Source organism: Bos mutus, chromosome 5, assembly GCF_027580195.1.
Source record: "Bos mutus isolate GX-2022 chromosome 5, NWIPB_WYAK_1.1, whole genome shotgun sequence".
NCBI classification, from domain to species: domain Eukaryota; kingdom Metazoa; phylum Chordata; class Mammalia; order Artiodactyla; family Bovidae; genus Bos; species Bos mutus.
Window position 1 is genome coordinate 75,099,297 of NC_091621.1, and position 17,824 is coordinate 75,117,120.

The 17,824-nt window shown below is 37.1% G+C and overlaps 1 protein-coding gene across 1 annotated transcript; it reads left to right on the top strand.

The window, feature by feature from the left end:
• The first annotated feature begins 1,324 nt into the window (after positions 1–1,324).
• Positions 1,325–14,255, top strand: CLEC9A (C-type lectin domain containing 9A). Its single transcript, XM_005898867.3, has 6 exons — positions 1,325–1,472; positions 3,804–3,884; positions 7,811–7,957; positions 10,033–10,184; positions 11,288–11,409; positions 12,025–14,255. Exons 1-6 carry the CDS (start codon positions 1,382–1,384, stop codon positions 12,155–12,157), a joined length of 726 nt encoding a protein of 241 aa, XP_005898929.1. The 5' UTR covers positions 1,325–1,381; the 3' UTR covers positions 12,158–14,255.
• The last annotated feature ends 3,569 nt before the right edge of the window (positions 14,256–17,824 follow it).

The window sequence follows — 17,824 nt, forward strand, 5'->3', positions numbered from 1 at the left end:
ACTTAGTCACCTGGGAAGCCCATTAAATCAGGATTACTGGAGCTAAAATTGTTACAGGGGAGAATTTACTCCATGCGGATCTGTTATCTTTTACTTTAACCTTTGCTTCCTGTTGCTTTGTTCACTAAAAGGATACCTTTTTTTTTTTTTCAAGGATAATGTATTCTCTTTCTTTTTTTTTTCCTTTGTTGAATTTTTTTTAATATTTTAAAAAATTTTACAATGTAGTGTTGGTTTCTGCCATACAACAATGCCAATCAGCCATAATTATACATACATCCCCTCCTTCCGTAGCCTCCCCCGCCTCTACAGGGAAACAACAGAAATAACACAATAATAAATGCATATGTTAGCATTATTGAGTCTAAGATTAAAATAGCAATGATCGAAGACAGTAACAACAAAAAAAAGGATACTGTTCACACATAATAATCTGCCTTGGGGAACCCTGCCCCTGTGCCTTAATGTTAAACAAAAATACCTTTGTTCGGGACCCTGTCCACCTGTGGATGGCTACAGAAAGGAAAAAATTAACATATCCCCCATGCTCATTCCACAGAGACTGGCCATTCCAGGAAATATTTGTGAGATTAATGGCCTTTTTTATTTTACCTCCTCATCCCCATCCCATCTGTTCTATAAAAGAATCTGGTATTAAGTCCCCATAAGATGGTTATTTTGAGACATTTGTCTGCCATCTTCTCCTGTTCATTGCCTCAATACTTCATCTCTCATTTAATTGGCCTGTTGAGTGGTGAGCAGAGTGAGCTTGGACTAGGTAACAAAATGTTATGTAAGTGAGAAATAAACTCTGTGTTAAACAATAATTATTTTGAGGTTTATGTGTCACAACAACTGCATCACCAACTAATATATAATGTGTATATTTATTTTAGGGATTAAATCCCTTTCCAGCTTCCTTGTTTAAAGATATACAGTAATGTAAAACTCTTTCCATACTGGTTTGCCCAATGTGAGTTATCCTCATTCTTTGCTATCAAGGTCATTCTCATCTTCATATTCTATCTGAAATATAAGCTCATTCTCTGTCCTTTTCATCTTGACAGTAATCCAGTACTATCACCTTCAACATCTGCTACATTGTAAAAACCAGAGCAATAATCTATTCTGTAACTGGCCATATTGGTTCAGTTTCTTTCTCATTTCCTTCTTTACCAAGTTATGCTTTGGCTAAAACCTCATAAACTTCTACTTTCTGGATGAAGATGTATGTATCCTATTCCTTAAACTCAACATGTTTTCCCAGGGGTGTGAAAAGTTAACTAATTTCAGTTCTTGCATTATTCTGCTCCTGACTACAAAAGGAGAATTTGTCTCAGCCTTTCATGTGGACTGCCTTATCCATCAAAGCATCCCAGACATGCAAGAGGATGAAATATACACCTCTCTTCAGTGGGATACTCCAACATCAAACCCTTATCAGAAACATCTGTCTTCTACCAAAAATTCAGGTAACCAGTTCTAACTATTTACACTTAGACTTTGTGGTTTATGGGTTTTCTTTTCTCCTGTTTTATGATGAGCCCAAGGTGACATTTATAACCTGAGATAACCCACTTAAAATTATAATAATATGCATAATATGCATAATATTAAAAATGAAATAAAGTGGAGGAGGAGTAAGTAGAGGTGAAAAAGGGAAAGAGAAATGGACTTGACATATGTAGTACATTGGGTTTCTCTCTCTCTCTCTCTCTTGCTGGAAAGACAATTCCTGGATTTGGAAAATAAGTGAAAGAACTCACATAGTTTGTGTAATTTTAGCTTCCACATAAAAAATATCCTGTAAATTATCTGATAAATACTAAGAAATAAAAGAGAAAACATAGGTTGAGAAAAGTGGCAAACACTCATCAGCCTGGGTCAGTTCTGTCTTTAATATAAAATATTTATATCAGTTTCCTTTTGTTTAGGTAATAAATTACCACAGACTTAGGGGCATAATACAACATAGTTTTATTTTCTTATAGTCCTAGAGATCAGAAGTCCAAAATGGATTCTGCTGGATTGAAACCAAGGTGTCGTGGGGTTACCTTCCATAAAGAGGCTCTAGGGGAGGAGTCCCCAAGTTCTAGGAACTAATGACTGGTGATTTGAACTGGAGCTGATACAATAATAATAGAAATAAAGTACACAACAAACATAATGCACTTGAATCATCCTCAAACCATCATGGAAAAACCATTTTCCATGAAACCAGCCCCTGATGCCAAAAGATTGGGGAACACTGCTCTAGGGGACAAACCATTCCCTGTCTTCTCCAGTTTCTAGAGTTGCGTCCTTGCTTTCCTTAACCTGTGGCTCCTTTTCCACCTTCAACTATAGTGGCACATCTTCAGATGTGTCTTGGCTTCCTTTATTATATGGCAGTCTGTTCCTCTGATCTATGTCTCACTTATAAGGGCCAGATAAAACAGGATGATCTCCCCATTCAAAGATCTTTTACCTAATTATACATTTAAAGTCTCCTTCTCCTCATAAGGAAAATTTATTGGTTCCAGAGATTAGAACATAGGCATTTTGGGTAGAGTCATTATTCAGTCTTCATCATTATCCAGAGATAAATTGTATGCTTTTTTCTCTTACTAGCATTAAGAATATAACAAATCACTCACTCATTTTTGCTCCCTGAATTGTTGCCAAATTGTCTTTAAAAATGTTCCTTATCCAAAATCATACGTTCAAAGGGAAATACCTTTGAATCAATCGTGCTCAAATGACACTGACCAGAGATGAGGAGATTGGAGACAGCTTTTTAAAATTAATGAATTTATTATTTAATTTGGGGGACTGCACTGGGTCTTCCTTGCTGCACGTGGACTTTGTCTAGTCATGACAAGTGGTAGCTACTTTCTAGTTGCGGTGTGTGGGCTTCTCATTGCAGTGGTTTCTCTTGTTGTGGAGCACGGGCTCTGGAGCACAAGCTCAGTAGTTGAGGTACAGGAGTTTAGTTGCTCCATGTTATTTGGGATCTTTCCAGACCAGGGATCGAACCTGTGTCCCCTTTATTGGCAAGAGGATTCTTAACCACTGAAAGTGAAAGTGTTAGTAGTTCAGTCGTGTTTGACTCCTTGAAACCCCATAGATTGTAGCCCACCAGGCTCCTCTGTCCATGGAATTCTCCAGGAAAGAATACTGGAGGGTTTGCCCTTCCTTTCTCCAGGGGATCTTCCTGACCCAGCGATTGAACCTGGGCCTCCCGCATCGCAGGCAGATTCTTTGTCTCTGAACCACCAGGGAAGCCCTCTGAACCACTAGACTCCCAAGAAGTCCCGAAAACAGCCCTTTTGCTCTCAAAAATCAAAACTTACTGCCTAGTTTGCCATCATCTCTAAAAGACTGTTGGAAGAGAATACATCTAACAAGTTACTGAGCTGGTGGTGTCATACAAGGATAAAGGAAGTATATTGTGAAAGCTGTCCAAGCTGGCATTTTTCCAAGTTATGTCTTGCATTTTAAAGAGTTTGAGTTCACCTTTTCTTGTTATACACAGTTACAACATTACCTCCTCATTTTGCTCGGTTTAGTCTTTTCCTATAGATTGAGGGCAGGAAGAGAAGGGGACGACAGAGGATGAGATGGTTGGATGGCATCACTGACTCGATGGACATGGGTTTGGGTGGACTCTGGGAGTTGGTGATGAACAGGGAGGCCTGGCATGCTGCGGTTCATGGGGTCGCAAAGAGTCAGACATGACTGAGCAAGTGAACAGAACTGAACTGACCCACTTCTTTCCCCTAACTTTCTCTAAATCAATTTCATTGCCTCTATTTCTTGTTTAGGAGTATGGTGTCTTGTGATGGTGATCTTATGTATTTTCTGCATTGGCTCATTAGCAACCTCTATTTTCTTGGGCATCAAATGTAAGTATAAAAAGATATCTTCAAAATAATCTATATAGATAGATAGGTTGCATACTACATGTAGCATTACATAGAAGTATGCATATCATTTTAACTGGAACTTCATAATTTATAAATTGATAACTAAATAAATTAGAAACACCTAAATGAATATAATTATATAAAATAATGACTTCCTTATTTAAGTTATGGGACATCCATTAGCTATAACTCTCTAAAGCACTCAGATGCCACTGATAACTTCTAATATTCAATGGTAAGCTGTTTAACTCAAATCTAATACCATAGGTCTCTTTGGGAAAAATGATGCAAATAATCGCTTATATTATGATCCAATTTATGAATTATGTTAATATGCCAAAGCATGCAATTTGAAGGTTTTCAGTAATATGCTCTTCCTTTTCTAATATACATTTATTCTAAATTATACAGATTATTTTATTATGAACTTTTCAGTTTATATTAGACAAGGTACAATTTAGTATGTTTAAGGCAAATGTGAGGATTTTATTTGGGCCAATATTTTGCCACATTTCTTTTTTTCTTTCAGTTCAAAGTGAAGACATGCTTTTATATGTAGCAAATGAATTTTTTATAAAAGTGTAACAATTACAGAAGCACAGGTTCCAGAAAAAAGACCAAGAACCTTCATTGCCACTTATGCTAGCACAAAAAAATATGCTTAGAAAGACAGTGATGAAGAGTAATTGTCTAGATAATTCTTATGTCTTGTATGCCTTGGCAAATCATTTCTCCATCTAGGAGGAATTAGCTGCTGTAGCAAATGAATAGAACCCAGGAGGAAGTCATGGAAACTTCTAATTTGTAGGCAAATCAAAAAGAAGTCATGCTAACCTGGGAATCTACTACTTGCATTGGCATCTGAGGTGGGGAGCAGTCTTTGGGGCTGAGCCCCTAACCTTTGGAAACTGACGCTATTTCCAGGAAGATAGTGTCAGATTAAATTAAATTATAGGACACCCAATTGGTGTTGTAGAGCAGGGCAAGGGGGTGGGGTGGAATGGGGACAATACATTTGGTGAACAGAAGTGTCAGAAGTGTGAGTGTGGTAGTAGTGTAAAAGTCAAGGAGATTCAAACCTATGCAGTTTGCATCAGGATACATGGAAGGTAATTTGGAAATATCTAATGCAATGTAAATGCACAAAACTTTGACCTATTATGTTTGAAACTATGTATAACTATGGTTCCTCATGATAGTATTTCTTTCTACAATAAAAAAAGATTACAAATAGTGTAAAAGTCAATGAAGCATTGTTAAAATAAATCATGATATATTCATACAATAGACTCCAATATAAAAAAGAATGAGAAAGCTCTTTATGTACTAACAGTATTATGTCAAAAATACATTTTAAGTGATCAAATGAAAAGTGAAAAACCATGTAAAAAGATTGTTATCATTTGTGTAAAGAAGATTGAGGGAACTTTATATTCATTTGCATGTAAATTTCAAAACACCTCTGAAAGAATAAAAAATAAATTGATAAATCTGAGTGCATCAAAGAGCTGGAATTAAGTGGGTAAGGAATCAGGGATGGCAAAGAGCTTTTTTGCTGTACATCCTTTGCAGCTTTTAAAAAAAATTAATTGGAATATAGTTGCTTTACAATATTGTATTAGTGTCTGCTGTACTGTGAAGTGAATCAATTATATGTATCCATATTTCCCCCCTTTTTTAGATTTCCTTCCCTTTTAGGCCACCACAGAGCACTGAGTAGAGTTCCCTGTGTTATACAATAGGTTCTAATTAGTTATTTATTTTATACATTGTAGTATATGTATGTCAAGCCTAATCTCCCAATCCATCCCACTTCCCCTTCCCCTTTAGTATCTATAAATTTGTTCTCTGTATCTGTGTCTCTATTTCCACTTTGTACATAAGTTCATCTGTATCATTTTTCTAGATTCCACATATAAGTAATATGATATGATACTTGTTTTTCTCTTTCTGACTTATTTCACTTTGTATGACAGTCTCTAGGTCTATCTATGTCTCTGCAAATGACACTATTTCATTCCTTTTTTTGGCTGAATAATATTCCATTGTATGTATCTTCTTTATCCATTCCTCTGTTGATGGAAATTTAGATTGCTTCCACATCCTGGCTGTTGTAAATAGGGCTGCAATGAACATTTGGGTGCATGTGTCTTTTGGAATTATGGTTTTCCCTGAGTATGTGCCAAGTAGTGGGATTGCTAGGTCATACTCTTTCTTCCCCCTTCTGATGCCTATGTCAGAAGCTTTCTCTATCTCCTTTATGTTTTAATAAAACTTTATTACACAAAAGCTCTGAGTGATTAAGCCTCGTCTCTGGCCCCAGATTGAATTCTTCTCCTATGGGGGCCAAGAATCCCGGTGTCTTTGTGTGATTCAACAACAACCTTTCATCTTGGGGGCTCGTCCGGGATCCTTCAGGACAAGATGGGAGCTAACAATTCCAGCCTCACTCCTTTGAACTGTATCCTGAAAAACTGGGATAAATTTGATCCCCAGGGCTTAAAGAAGACACACCTGGTCTTCCTATGTGATACTGCATGGCCATGGTATCCATTGGAGGACGGCGAACGGTGGCCCTTTGGAGGGTCTCTTACGTATAATACTGTTCTACAATTAGACTGGTTCTGTGAGGAACAAGGGAAATGGGTAGAAGTTGCATATGTGTTGGAGAAGGAAATGGCAACCCACTCCAGTGTTCTTGCCTGGAGAATCCCAGGGACGGGGGAGCCTGGTGGGCTGCTGTCTATGGGGTCGCACAGAGTTGGACACGACTGAAGCGACTTAGCAGTAGCAGTATGATACTTCTATTTTTAGTTTTTTAAGGAACATCCACACTGTTCTCCATAGAAACTGTATCAATTTACATTTCCACAAACACTATAGGAGGGTTCCCGTTTCTCCACATCTTCTCCAGCATTTATTGTTCGTAGATTTTTTAGTGATGGCAAAACTATAGAATACTGATGAAAGAAAGAAATCAAAGATGACACCAAGAGATAGAGAGATATACCATGTTCTTAGACTGGAAAAATCAATATTGTGAAATACTACTCAAAATAATTTACAGATTCAATGCAATTCTTATCAAATTAGCAAGGGCATTTTTCACATGATTAGAAAAAATTACAATTTGTATGGAAATACAAAAGACCCTAGGTAGCCAAAGCAAGCTTGAGAAAGAAAAACGGAGCTGGAGGAATCAGACTCCCTGACTTCAGACTATACTGCAAAGCTTCAGTCATCAATACAGTATGGTATGGGCACAAAAACAGAAATATAGGTCAATGGATAGAAAGCCCAGAGATAAACCCATGAACCTATGGTCAAAAATATACATTAGAAAAAAGACAGCCTCTTCAAAAAGTGGCATTGGGAAAACCAGACAACTATATGTAAAAGAATGAAATAAGAGCATTCTCTAACACCATACACAAAAATAAACTCAAAATGGATTAAAGACATAAATGTAAGGCTGGACAATGTAAAACTTAAAGGAAGACATAGGCAAGAACACTCTTTGACATAAATCACAAGATCTTTTTTAACCCACCTTCTAGAGTAATGAAAATAAAAAAAAAAAATAAACAGAGGAGACTTAAAAGATTTTGCAAAGCAAAGAAATACATAAATGAGACTAAAAGACAACCCTAAGGATGGGAGAAAATATTTTCAAATCAAGCAACCAATAAGGGGATTGATCTTCAAAATATACTAATAGCTCATGTAGCTCAATATAAAAAAGCGAACAACACAATAAAAAAAAAGGGCAGAACACCTAAATAGATATCCTTTGTAGCTTTTAATCACAAATATAATGAGTAATATGTAGTTCTCTTCAGTCTAGATTGAAGGCTTATTTTGTTACGTGTCAGTATTTTATCAGGAATGGTTGTTATTGTTTGAAGTGTTTCAGATGTCCACTACTATAATGAAGCAGCAAGAAAAACTCATCCAACAGGAGAGAGCACTGCTCAACTTCACACAGTGGAAGAGAAACCCCAACCTACAGATGACATATTGCCAAACCTTAATGCAGAAGTCTCTCAGTTCAGGTAATTGATATAAAATCAATTTTCACTGTACAGATAACAATGTATACACCAGTTCCTCAAAACAACAACAGCAAAACAAAAAACCCACAGCAACGCATATTTCTCTGTAAATTATAGTCAGGATTTCATAAAAAATAGGATAGAGATACTCTTGATCTGCTCTTTAGTTCAATGTCATTTATACATACATCAATGCTAAGTCACTTTAGTGGTATCCAACTCTTTGTGACTATATGGACTGTAGCCCGCCAGACTCCTCTGTCCATGGGATTCTCCAGGCAAGAATACTGGAGTGGGTTGCCAATCCCTCCTCCAGGGGAATCTTCCTGACTCAGGGATGGAACTCACTTCTTCTGCATCTCTTGCATTGTAGGCTGATTCTTTACCACTAATGCCACCTGGTAAGCCCACATTACATTAATAGTATGTGGAAAATACTGAGGTTCCAAGAAATAGAAAAAAAGGAAAATATACAGTCAAATGTCAAAATGTAATGAGCAAGATGAGTAGGTAAGATTAAACAAAAAAAGCATTTTATGTTTTATCCAATCATTCAAATTTTTGTGTATCTCCAGTATTCTTGCCTGGAGAATTCTATAGACAGAGGAGCCTGGTGAGCTGCATGCAGTCCATGGGTTCACAAAGAGTCGGGTACAACTGAACACACACTCGTACACTTACACATAAAATTTAGAAAATTAACTTCTCTGTAGTGGCTATCATTTTAGTAATCGTCAATAAGCCAGGTAGTTAGTTCCTTCTAACTGAGATTTAGTCAAGTAAATATTTAAAAAAATAACGTTTTATGATCTGCTGAAAGCATGGCTTAGGCCTACCTCTGAATCATCAACCTTACTTAATCAGCGTTGTTGTTTAGTTGCTCAGTCACGTGATCACTTAAATCAGTGACAAAATCCATTTTGGAGATTAATTCAAATCCCGCATGTTCTCAGCCTTTCAACTGCCATTGTCAGCACTGCTTATGCTATAACTTTAATAATATTCAGGATACTGATTAGAGTTGTTCTCAAAGGATATTGAAGAAGAGCCCTGAATAATTTGACATCTGAGCCACGGAAACTGATAATGAACTATTTGTGACCCTAAGTAGAAGGCTTTTCCCTGGAGACTACAGTTCTGGAAGTATCAGAGTCTTTCCTTCTATAAAATTGTGCTAGAAACACTTGGTCAAAGTCTTGATCTTTGGTTCCCCTTTTACACATCTGAGCATCCTTCTTTCATGAATACATTTTTTCTTAAGATAAGTTCTATAAAACTGGTGAAACATTAAGACTTACTTCTTAGTTATATCAAAGTCCTAAATTAAACATATTGGTCACTTGTTCAATTTTCCTCACCTACATATTTTAAAATCACTCCTCAAGGTGCCCTGTTTGTTCTCTCCACTATATGAGAAACATTTTCATGCTTGACTCTCAGAATTTAAAAATCAACTTGAGGCTTACTACTCTACTCACCTAATGGCTCATTACATTCTCAATTAAATTGGGCCAATAATATTAATGGACACAAAACAATAAGCAAACAAGTGAAGATTATAAATGATGTAAAATTAAAAGGTGGAAAGATATCTAAAAATAGAATAATCAGATCAATTATTGTAGAAGAGAAACAATCTGGGGAAAATATTCCCAAATTAATTTTATCTTAAACTCTTAGAGACCTATTGCATTTGGAAGTAATTGTACAAACCTTACTGTATTCAGCTTCAAAGGAGCTTAAATTGCTGAGAACTGCATCATATGAGCCACTGGGTTAAAGCAGGGGTCCCCAACCTATGGGATCTAATGTCTGATGATCTGAGCTGCAGCTGATGTAATAATAATAAAAATAAAGTGCATAATAAATGTAATGTGCTTGAATCACCCTAAAACCACACCCTGCTCCCAGGTCCATGGAAAAATTGCCTTCCACAAAACTGACCCCTGGTGCAAAAAAAGTTGGGGATCATTGGAGAGAATTCAGCTTCCCTGGGAATAATACAAAGGGTTCTTTTGCAGAGGTGTGCTACCAATATTTTTACAATAACTTTAATGAAATGTTTATATTTGAAGCCTATAACTGCAGCCCTTGTCCAGACAACTGGATTCAGAATGGAGAAAGTTGTTATCATGTCTTTGAAAGCTGGACATTCTGGCACACTAGTAGAAAGGATTGTTGGAAGAAGGGCTCTGATCTTCTGCAAATAGAGAGCAAAGAAGAAATGGTAAACACTGCTTTATGACTTCATATCATTCTCAAAATACCTATGAAATGAAAAGAGTGATTCTCATAGAATTCCTTAATACTCTGTAACAATGGTATATTTGTTGGGAAAAAAATGTTTTAATATTCAAAGTAGGAATTGGCATGGCTTGCTTTCCTTTTAATTGGAGAAACAAAATACAGGATGGTTATTCAGAAATCACGGAGAAAATGTTAATTCTGTGTTCTTTGTTACTCAAAAAAGGAGGGAGCAAGAGAAATTCCATTTTGTAACACGCTAATCCACTCCCAGATATGCACACATTATGACTGTATATATGTTTAATTTGTTTTAAATTTGAAGTTTCAACACTTTAGGGCGGTATACTAAACTATAACAATTATATAATTATCAAGAAAAGTAGGAGTACAAAAAGTGAGGTGACATCATGAAATGGAGAGATTTGTGAAAATAAACATTTGCTAAATGAACTGTTTAATTGACATTATACCTAGTTTACTAATATTTTAATGAGTAAGATGTTTCCTTGAAATCGTTATACCCATAAATTATGTGTGAAGTAGAAAGCACAGTTGCACATTTCTGAATTTATTAAAAATGTACATCTACCATATTCAGTAATTAGTCAAAGCTCATTTTTATAAGAATAACAGAACAATTTGTTAAGGATAGGTAATGAACCAAAATAAATTGGACTAGCTAATGACAGTTATGGGTTTGCACTATTTTTTCTGTGCAAATTAAGTGATAAAAGTTAGAAGTATTTATTCCTACAAAATATGCCTGCAGTTAATTGCTTCTGGAGTCTTCTAAACTATTTCTCACACTGACGTATCCTGGAAAAGACATATATATACTATCTGCCAAATTCTGAATCCATTAAAATTACTTTGACATCAGATGCCAATTTTTTTCATAGTTTTTAACACCACCTTGATCATTTAGCAATAAGGGGGAAAGTATACTTTCTTTAAGGTTTCTCTCTTTCCAGCCTTCAAGTTCCAATTGCATTTGTAGAGGCAAAATATCACACTTCTATTTCATGGTAGTTTATTAGCTTTTTGTTTGTTTTGGAGTACCTGTTCAAGTCTTGTTTCTTATAGGACTTTATCACGGGCAGCCTGAAGAAGATCAAGAGAAACTATGATTACTGGGTAGGACTGTCACAGAATGGGTCCAACCAACCTTGGCTTTGGCAGGATGGTTCCTCTCCTTCTGCTGACCTGTAAGTCTCTAAGGGAAATGTTCCAAGAATTAGACACAGGTGGGAAATCAGCCATTCATTTTATCTTATACCTTACATTTCCTCCAGGAGATATAATGAGCATGATAATTTCATAGGCTTGATTGGAATCCAAGCCACGATAAAGAGTAGCTATGTGGCTTCTAAATCTTTCTCCTTCTCAGCCCCACGCGAGCACATTCACATCAAAATCTGAAAGTCTGAATGAATGATATTATGTGATTATTAAGTACATTTCCTTTGTATCATTGAATGGAGAGAGTGCTAAGTAAGTGAGTCCCATAGTAAGATTTCAGAAAGAACTGGAGAGACTGGTCAGCAGTGCCTTCATATTTTGAAAATTAAGAGTCAGAAAAGAGATTTGAAATTAGAGCCTGCCTTTGTGTATTCAAGCATTTTTAAAAATATGCTGCCCATTGAAATAATATTTGCACATTTTATTTTGAGAAAATAGCTCTGTTATTGAAGAAGAAGGGAAAAACTACCACAAGAGGGGGACAGATTAAAACAAAAAGCTGTGCCTCTCTCATTTTGTTGCCCAAAGAACATCTCCGTAAGCCCACACCTAACCTCAGATGCACTGACTTGCCGCTCCAGGTTGCCAAGACAGGGACCCCAGTCAACAAATCAGGTCTGTGGATACCTCAGAGACAACGAGCTTTCTTCTGCTAACTGCAGCGTTTGGAAATATTTCATCTGTGAGAAGTATGCACTAAGATCTTCTACCTGAAAGAAATTTTGCTTAAAGTGATGACTCCATTATGACCATATTTGCAATAGATCCTTCAAAACCCTGTAATAATGAGCCTAAGAGCCAGAGCAAAACTAAACCAGTGCAAGAGCTGTAAAACCAGCTACCTGGAACACAAAACCTATCTTGCCTTTACACTTGGTAATATTCCTCAGTGCTTTCCAGATGTTTCTTTGACACTGTTCAAATTAATTACCAAGAATAAAATTGGTTTAGAGCAACAGAGGACAAATCGGTAAAGAATGGAGAACAAGCTGAAGAAAAACCATTTCCATTTGTCTTTTTTTTTTCTTTCTCTCTCTTTCTATTTTTTAAAATTTAGAGTGACTATAAACTCTACAGAAAAATCAATACATCACTGATGATGCAATTTTAGCTAACTGATACCCTTTTTAATAAATGAATAAATGTGATCTTTCAAACTCTGTTTGCAAAATCTTTCTATGCATTTGCTAGGCTTGCCAGGCGTTATGTTATCAGACTGGTAGGATGGGAAGACAGTGACATGGATTTTCAAACTGGAAGGAAGATAGGCTGCTATCTGCTGCCTATAAGACAAAATCATTTTTAGGACTGTAGAATTTTACTGGAGAGAAGAAGAACCAGAGCTACATGTATGTGGAAGGAATAGTCAGGCTGGCACAGCAGCGTGTATCCAGTAAAGAAGAGCTGTGACCCATATGTAAAATAGGCAGCTAGTGGTGGGAAGTTGCTGTATAACAGGGAGCTCAACCCGGTGCTTGGTGAAAACCTAGAGAGGCAGGATAGGATGAGGGGGTTGGGAAGAAGGTTCAGGTTCACGTATGCTTATGGCTGATTCACATTGTTGTTTGGCAGAAATCAACACAACACTGTAAAACAATTATCCTTCAATTCAAAATAAATTTTTAAAAAAACTACAAAAATAGAAGAACTATGATCTTCCTTTCTACCTCTTACTGACCATCCCCACTGCTCACATATCAAAAGACTCAAGACCTGTATGACAGACTCCAGGTTCACCCACACCACTACAAATGACTCAATTTCATTCCTTTTTATGGCTAAATAATATTCCTTGGTATGTATGTACCACATCTTTATCCATTCATCTGTTGATGGACATCTAGTTTGCTTCCTTGTCCTGGCTAAAATAGTTGCTGCAATGAACTGTTATACACAGTGAAGTAAGTCAGAAAGAGAAAATCAAATATCAGATATTAATGCATATATATGGAATCTAGAAAAATGGTACTGCTGAACCTATTTGCAGAGTAAGAAGGAATAGAGACACAGGTGTAGAAAAACAAACTTGTGGACACAGGGTTGAAAAGGAGAGGGTGGGACGAACTGAGACTGTAGCTACCATGTGTCGAATGGCATCTGGTGGGAAGCTACTGTATAACACAAGGAGCTCGGCTTGGTGCTCTGTAATGACCTAGTTGGGTGGAATGGAGGGTGGGGGTGGGAGGGAGGCTCAAGAGGGAGAAGATATATGTATACATATGGCTGATTCACCTCATTGTACAGCAGAAACTAACACAACATTGTAAAGCTATTACATTCCAATTTTAAGAGAGAAAAAAAAAAGACTCATGACCTGGATCCCTGAGACTAACACTCCAGCACTTTTAACTACATCTCTCAATGCCTCAATTTCCTCTTTGAAAATAAATATAGACTTTGCTTCAAATATTGTTTGAGGATGAGATTATCCATATATGTAAATTTGCTGAGAAGAGCATCTTACATGGAATTTTACACTCTACTTGTGCTTGCTGCTGTTGTCTGGGTAAATCCCCAGTCATCTCTAGACATCAACCGCTTTGTGTACTCCAGATTAAAATGATCCCTTTACTGCTCATGTTATAAGGATATCAAGAAGATAAAGTTTACAGGTAAATTGTCACCAAGTTTCCGGAGAGGATACCTGTCTTAAACCTAATGAATCTATAGACAATCTTTGTCCTAGATCTGCAGGCTCCCCTAAGCATGGACTAGCTTGTTCCCTAGAGACAGTGGATGTGAAAGTGTCTTGAGACTTACAGGAAGGAAATTTCCACTAATTATTATTATTATACTAGTAATATTTCACTAATTATTGTTATTAGTATACTATTATATATATTTTATATATATTATATATATTATATAATATATAATAATTATATATATAATAGTATACTATGATGCTTTTGAACTGTGGTGTTAGAGAAATATATATATATATTATATATATTATATATATATTACATATATTATATATATAAAATATATAATAATTTCCACTAATTATTATTATTATACTAGTAATATTTCACTAATTATTGTTATTAGTATACTATTATATATAATATAATTATTATATATTATATAATATATAGTATATAATATATATAATATATATACAATATATTATATATAATATAATAGTATACTATGATGCTTTTGAACTGTGGTGTTAGAGAAGACTCTTGAGAATCCCTTGGACTGCAAGGAGATCCAACCAGTCCACTCTGAAGGAGATCAGCCCTGGGATTTCTTTGGAAGGAATGATGCTAAAGCTGAAACTCCAGTACTTTGGCCACCTCATGCGAAGAGTTGACTCATTGGAAAAGACTCTGATGCTGGGAGGGATTGGGGGCAGGAGGAGAAGGGGATGACAGAGGATGAGATGGCTGGATGGCATCACTGACTTGATGGACTTGAGTGTGAGTGAACTTAGGGAGTTGGTGATGGACAGGGAGGCCTGGCGTGCTGCGATTCATGGGGTTGCTAAGAGTCAGACAAGACTGAGCGACTGAACTGAACTGAACTGATTATACTATTACTTTTCTACCACTTATCTACCATCCCTAGAACAACACCTTACCATAAAGCAGACTCTCATCAAATACATGCTAAATTAAAAATACTTTTACTTAATCTCTCATTTCTCACCAAAAGTAGCTGAGATATGTAAGATTCTTATCATTCTCTCCTTATAATAAAGACACCACTTAGAGTAAAATGAAATCTAATTTACTGCGGCAGTAGAAATCATTGGCCTCCTATACAATGTCAGGAACCTTTGTTCTTGGCTCTTCAGGCACTCTGTCTATCAGATCTAATCCCTTGAATCTATTTCTTTCTTCCACTGCATGAAAAAAGGCAAAATGGTTGTCTGAGGAGGCCTTACAAATAGCTGTGAAAAGAAGAGAAGCCAAAAGCAAGGGAGAAAAGGGAAGATATACCCATTTGAATGCAGAGTTCCAAAGAATAGCAAGGAGAGGTAAGAAAGCCTTCCTCAGTGATCAATGCAAAGAAATAGAGGAAAACAATAGAATGGGAAAGGCTAGAGATCTCTTCAAGAAAATTAGAGATACCAAGGGAATATTTTATGCAACGATGGGCACAATAAAGGTATGGACCTAACAGAAGCAGAAGATTTTAAGAAGAGGTGGCAAGAGTACACAGAAGAACTGTACAAAAAACATCTTCATGACCCAGATAATCAAGATGATGTGATTACTCACCTAGAGCCAGACATCCTGGAATGCGAAGTTAAGCGGGCCTTAGAAATGCCCTACAGACAAAGCTTGTGGAGGTGATGGAATTCCAGTGGAGCTATTTCAAATCCTAAAAGATGATGCTGTGTAAGTGTTTCACTCAACATGCCAGAAAATTTGGAAAACTCAGCAGTGGCCACAGGACTAGAAAAGATCAGTTTTCATTCCAATCCCAAAGAAAGGCAATGCCAAAGAATGCTCAAACTACTGCACAATTGCACTCATCTCACACGCTAGTAAAGTAATGCTCAAAATTCTCTAAGCCAAGCTTCAATTTTACATGAACCATGAACTTCTAGGTACTCAAGCTGGTTTTAGAAAAGGCAGAGGAACCAGAGATCAAATTGTCAACATTCTCTGGATCATGGAAAAATCAAGAGAGTTCCAGAAAAAGATTTATTTCTGCTTTACTGACTATGCCAAAGCCTTTGACTGTGTGGATCACAATATACTGAGGAAAATTCTGAAACAGATGGGAATACCAGACCACTTGACCTACCTTTTGAGAAACCTATATGCAGGTCAGGAAGCAACAGTTAGAACGGGACATGGAACAACAGACTGGTTCCTAATAGGAAAAGGAGTACATCAAGGCTGTATATTGTCACCCTGCTTATTTAACTTATATGCAGAGTACATCATGAGAAACACTGGGCTAGATGAAGCACAAGCTAGAATCAAGACTGCCAGGAGAAATATCAATAACCTCAGATATTCGGATAATATCACCTTTATGCAGAAAGCAAAGAAGAACTAAAGAGCCTCTTAATGAAAGTGAAACAGGAGAGTGTTAAAACTCAGCATTCAGAAAATTAAGATCATGGCGTCTGGTCCCATCACTTCATGGCAAATAGATGGGGAAACAGTGGAAACAGTGAAAGACTTTATTTTCTTGGGCTCCAAAATCACTGCAGATAGTGACTGCAACCATGAAATTAAAAGATGCTTGCTTCTTGGAACAAAAGTTGTAAACAACCTCAGTTCAGTTCAGTCACTCAGTCATGTCCAACTCTTTGTGACCCCATGAATTGCAACATGCCAGGCCTCCCTGTCCATCACCAATTCCTGGAGTTCGCTCAAACTCATGTCCATCGAGTCAGTGATGCCATCCAGCCATCTCATCCTCTGGTGTCCCCTTCTCCTCCTGCCCCCAATCCCTCCCAGCATCAGAGTCTTTTCCAATGAGTCAACTGTTCGCATGAGGTGATCAAAGTATTGGAGTTTCAGCTTTAGCATCAGTCCTTCCAATGAACACCCAGGGCTGATCTCCTTTAGGATGGACTGGTTGGGTCTCCTTGCAGTCCAAGGGACTCTCAAGAGTCTTTTCCAACACCATAGTTCAAAAGCATCAATTCTTTGGCGCTCAGCTTTCTTCACAGGCCAACTCTCACATCCATACATGACTACTGGAAAAACCATAGCCTTAACTAGACGGACCTTTGTTGGCAAAGTAATGTCTCTGCTTTTGAATATGCTATTTAGGTTGGTCATAACTTTCCTTCCAAGGAGTAAGCATCTTTTAATGGTGAACAACCTAGACAGCATATTAAAAAGCAGAGACATTACTTTGCCAACAAAGGTCCGTCTAGTCAAAGCTATTGTTTTTCTAGTAGTCATGTATGGATGTGAGAGTTGGACTATAAATAAAACTGAGTGCTGAAGAACTGATGCTTTTGAAGTGTGGTGTTGGAGAAGACACTTGAGACTCCCTTGTATTTGCAAGGAGATCAAACCAGTCCATCCTAAAGGAAATCAGTTCTGAATATTCATTGGAATGGTTGATGCTGAAGCTGAAACTCCAATACTTTGGCCACCTGATATGAAGAGCTGACTCATTTGAAAAGACCCTGATGCTGGGAAAGATTAAAGGTGGGAGGAGAAGGGGATGACAGAGGATGAGATGGTTGGATGGCATCACCAACTCAATGGACATGAGTTTGAGAAAACTCTGGGAGTTGGTGATGGACAGGGAGGCCTGGCATGCTGCGGTTCATGGGGGTCACAAAGGGTTGGACACGACTGAGAGATGAACTGAACTGAGATATCATTTAAATGAATCTGGAAGTCTCTTGTAAAAGATGACCTCAGAAGGAGAAGTTCCTTTAAGAATGAGATGAGT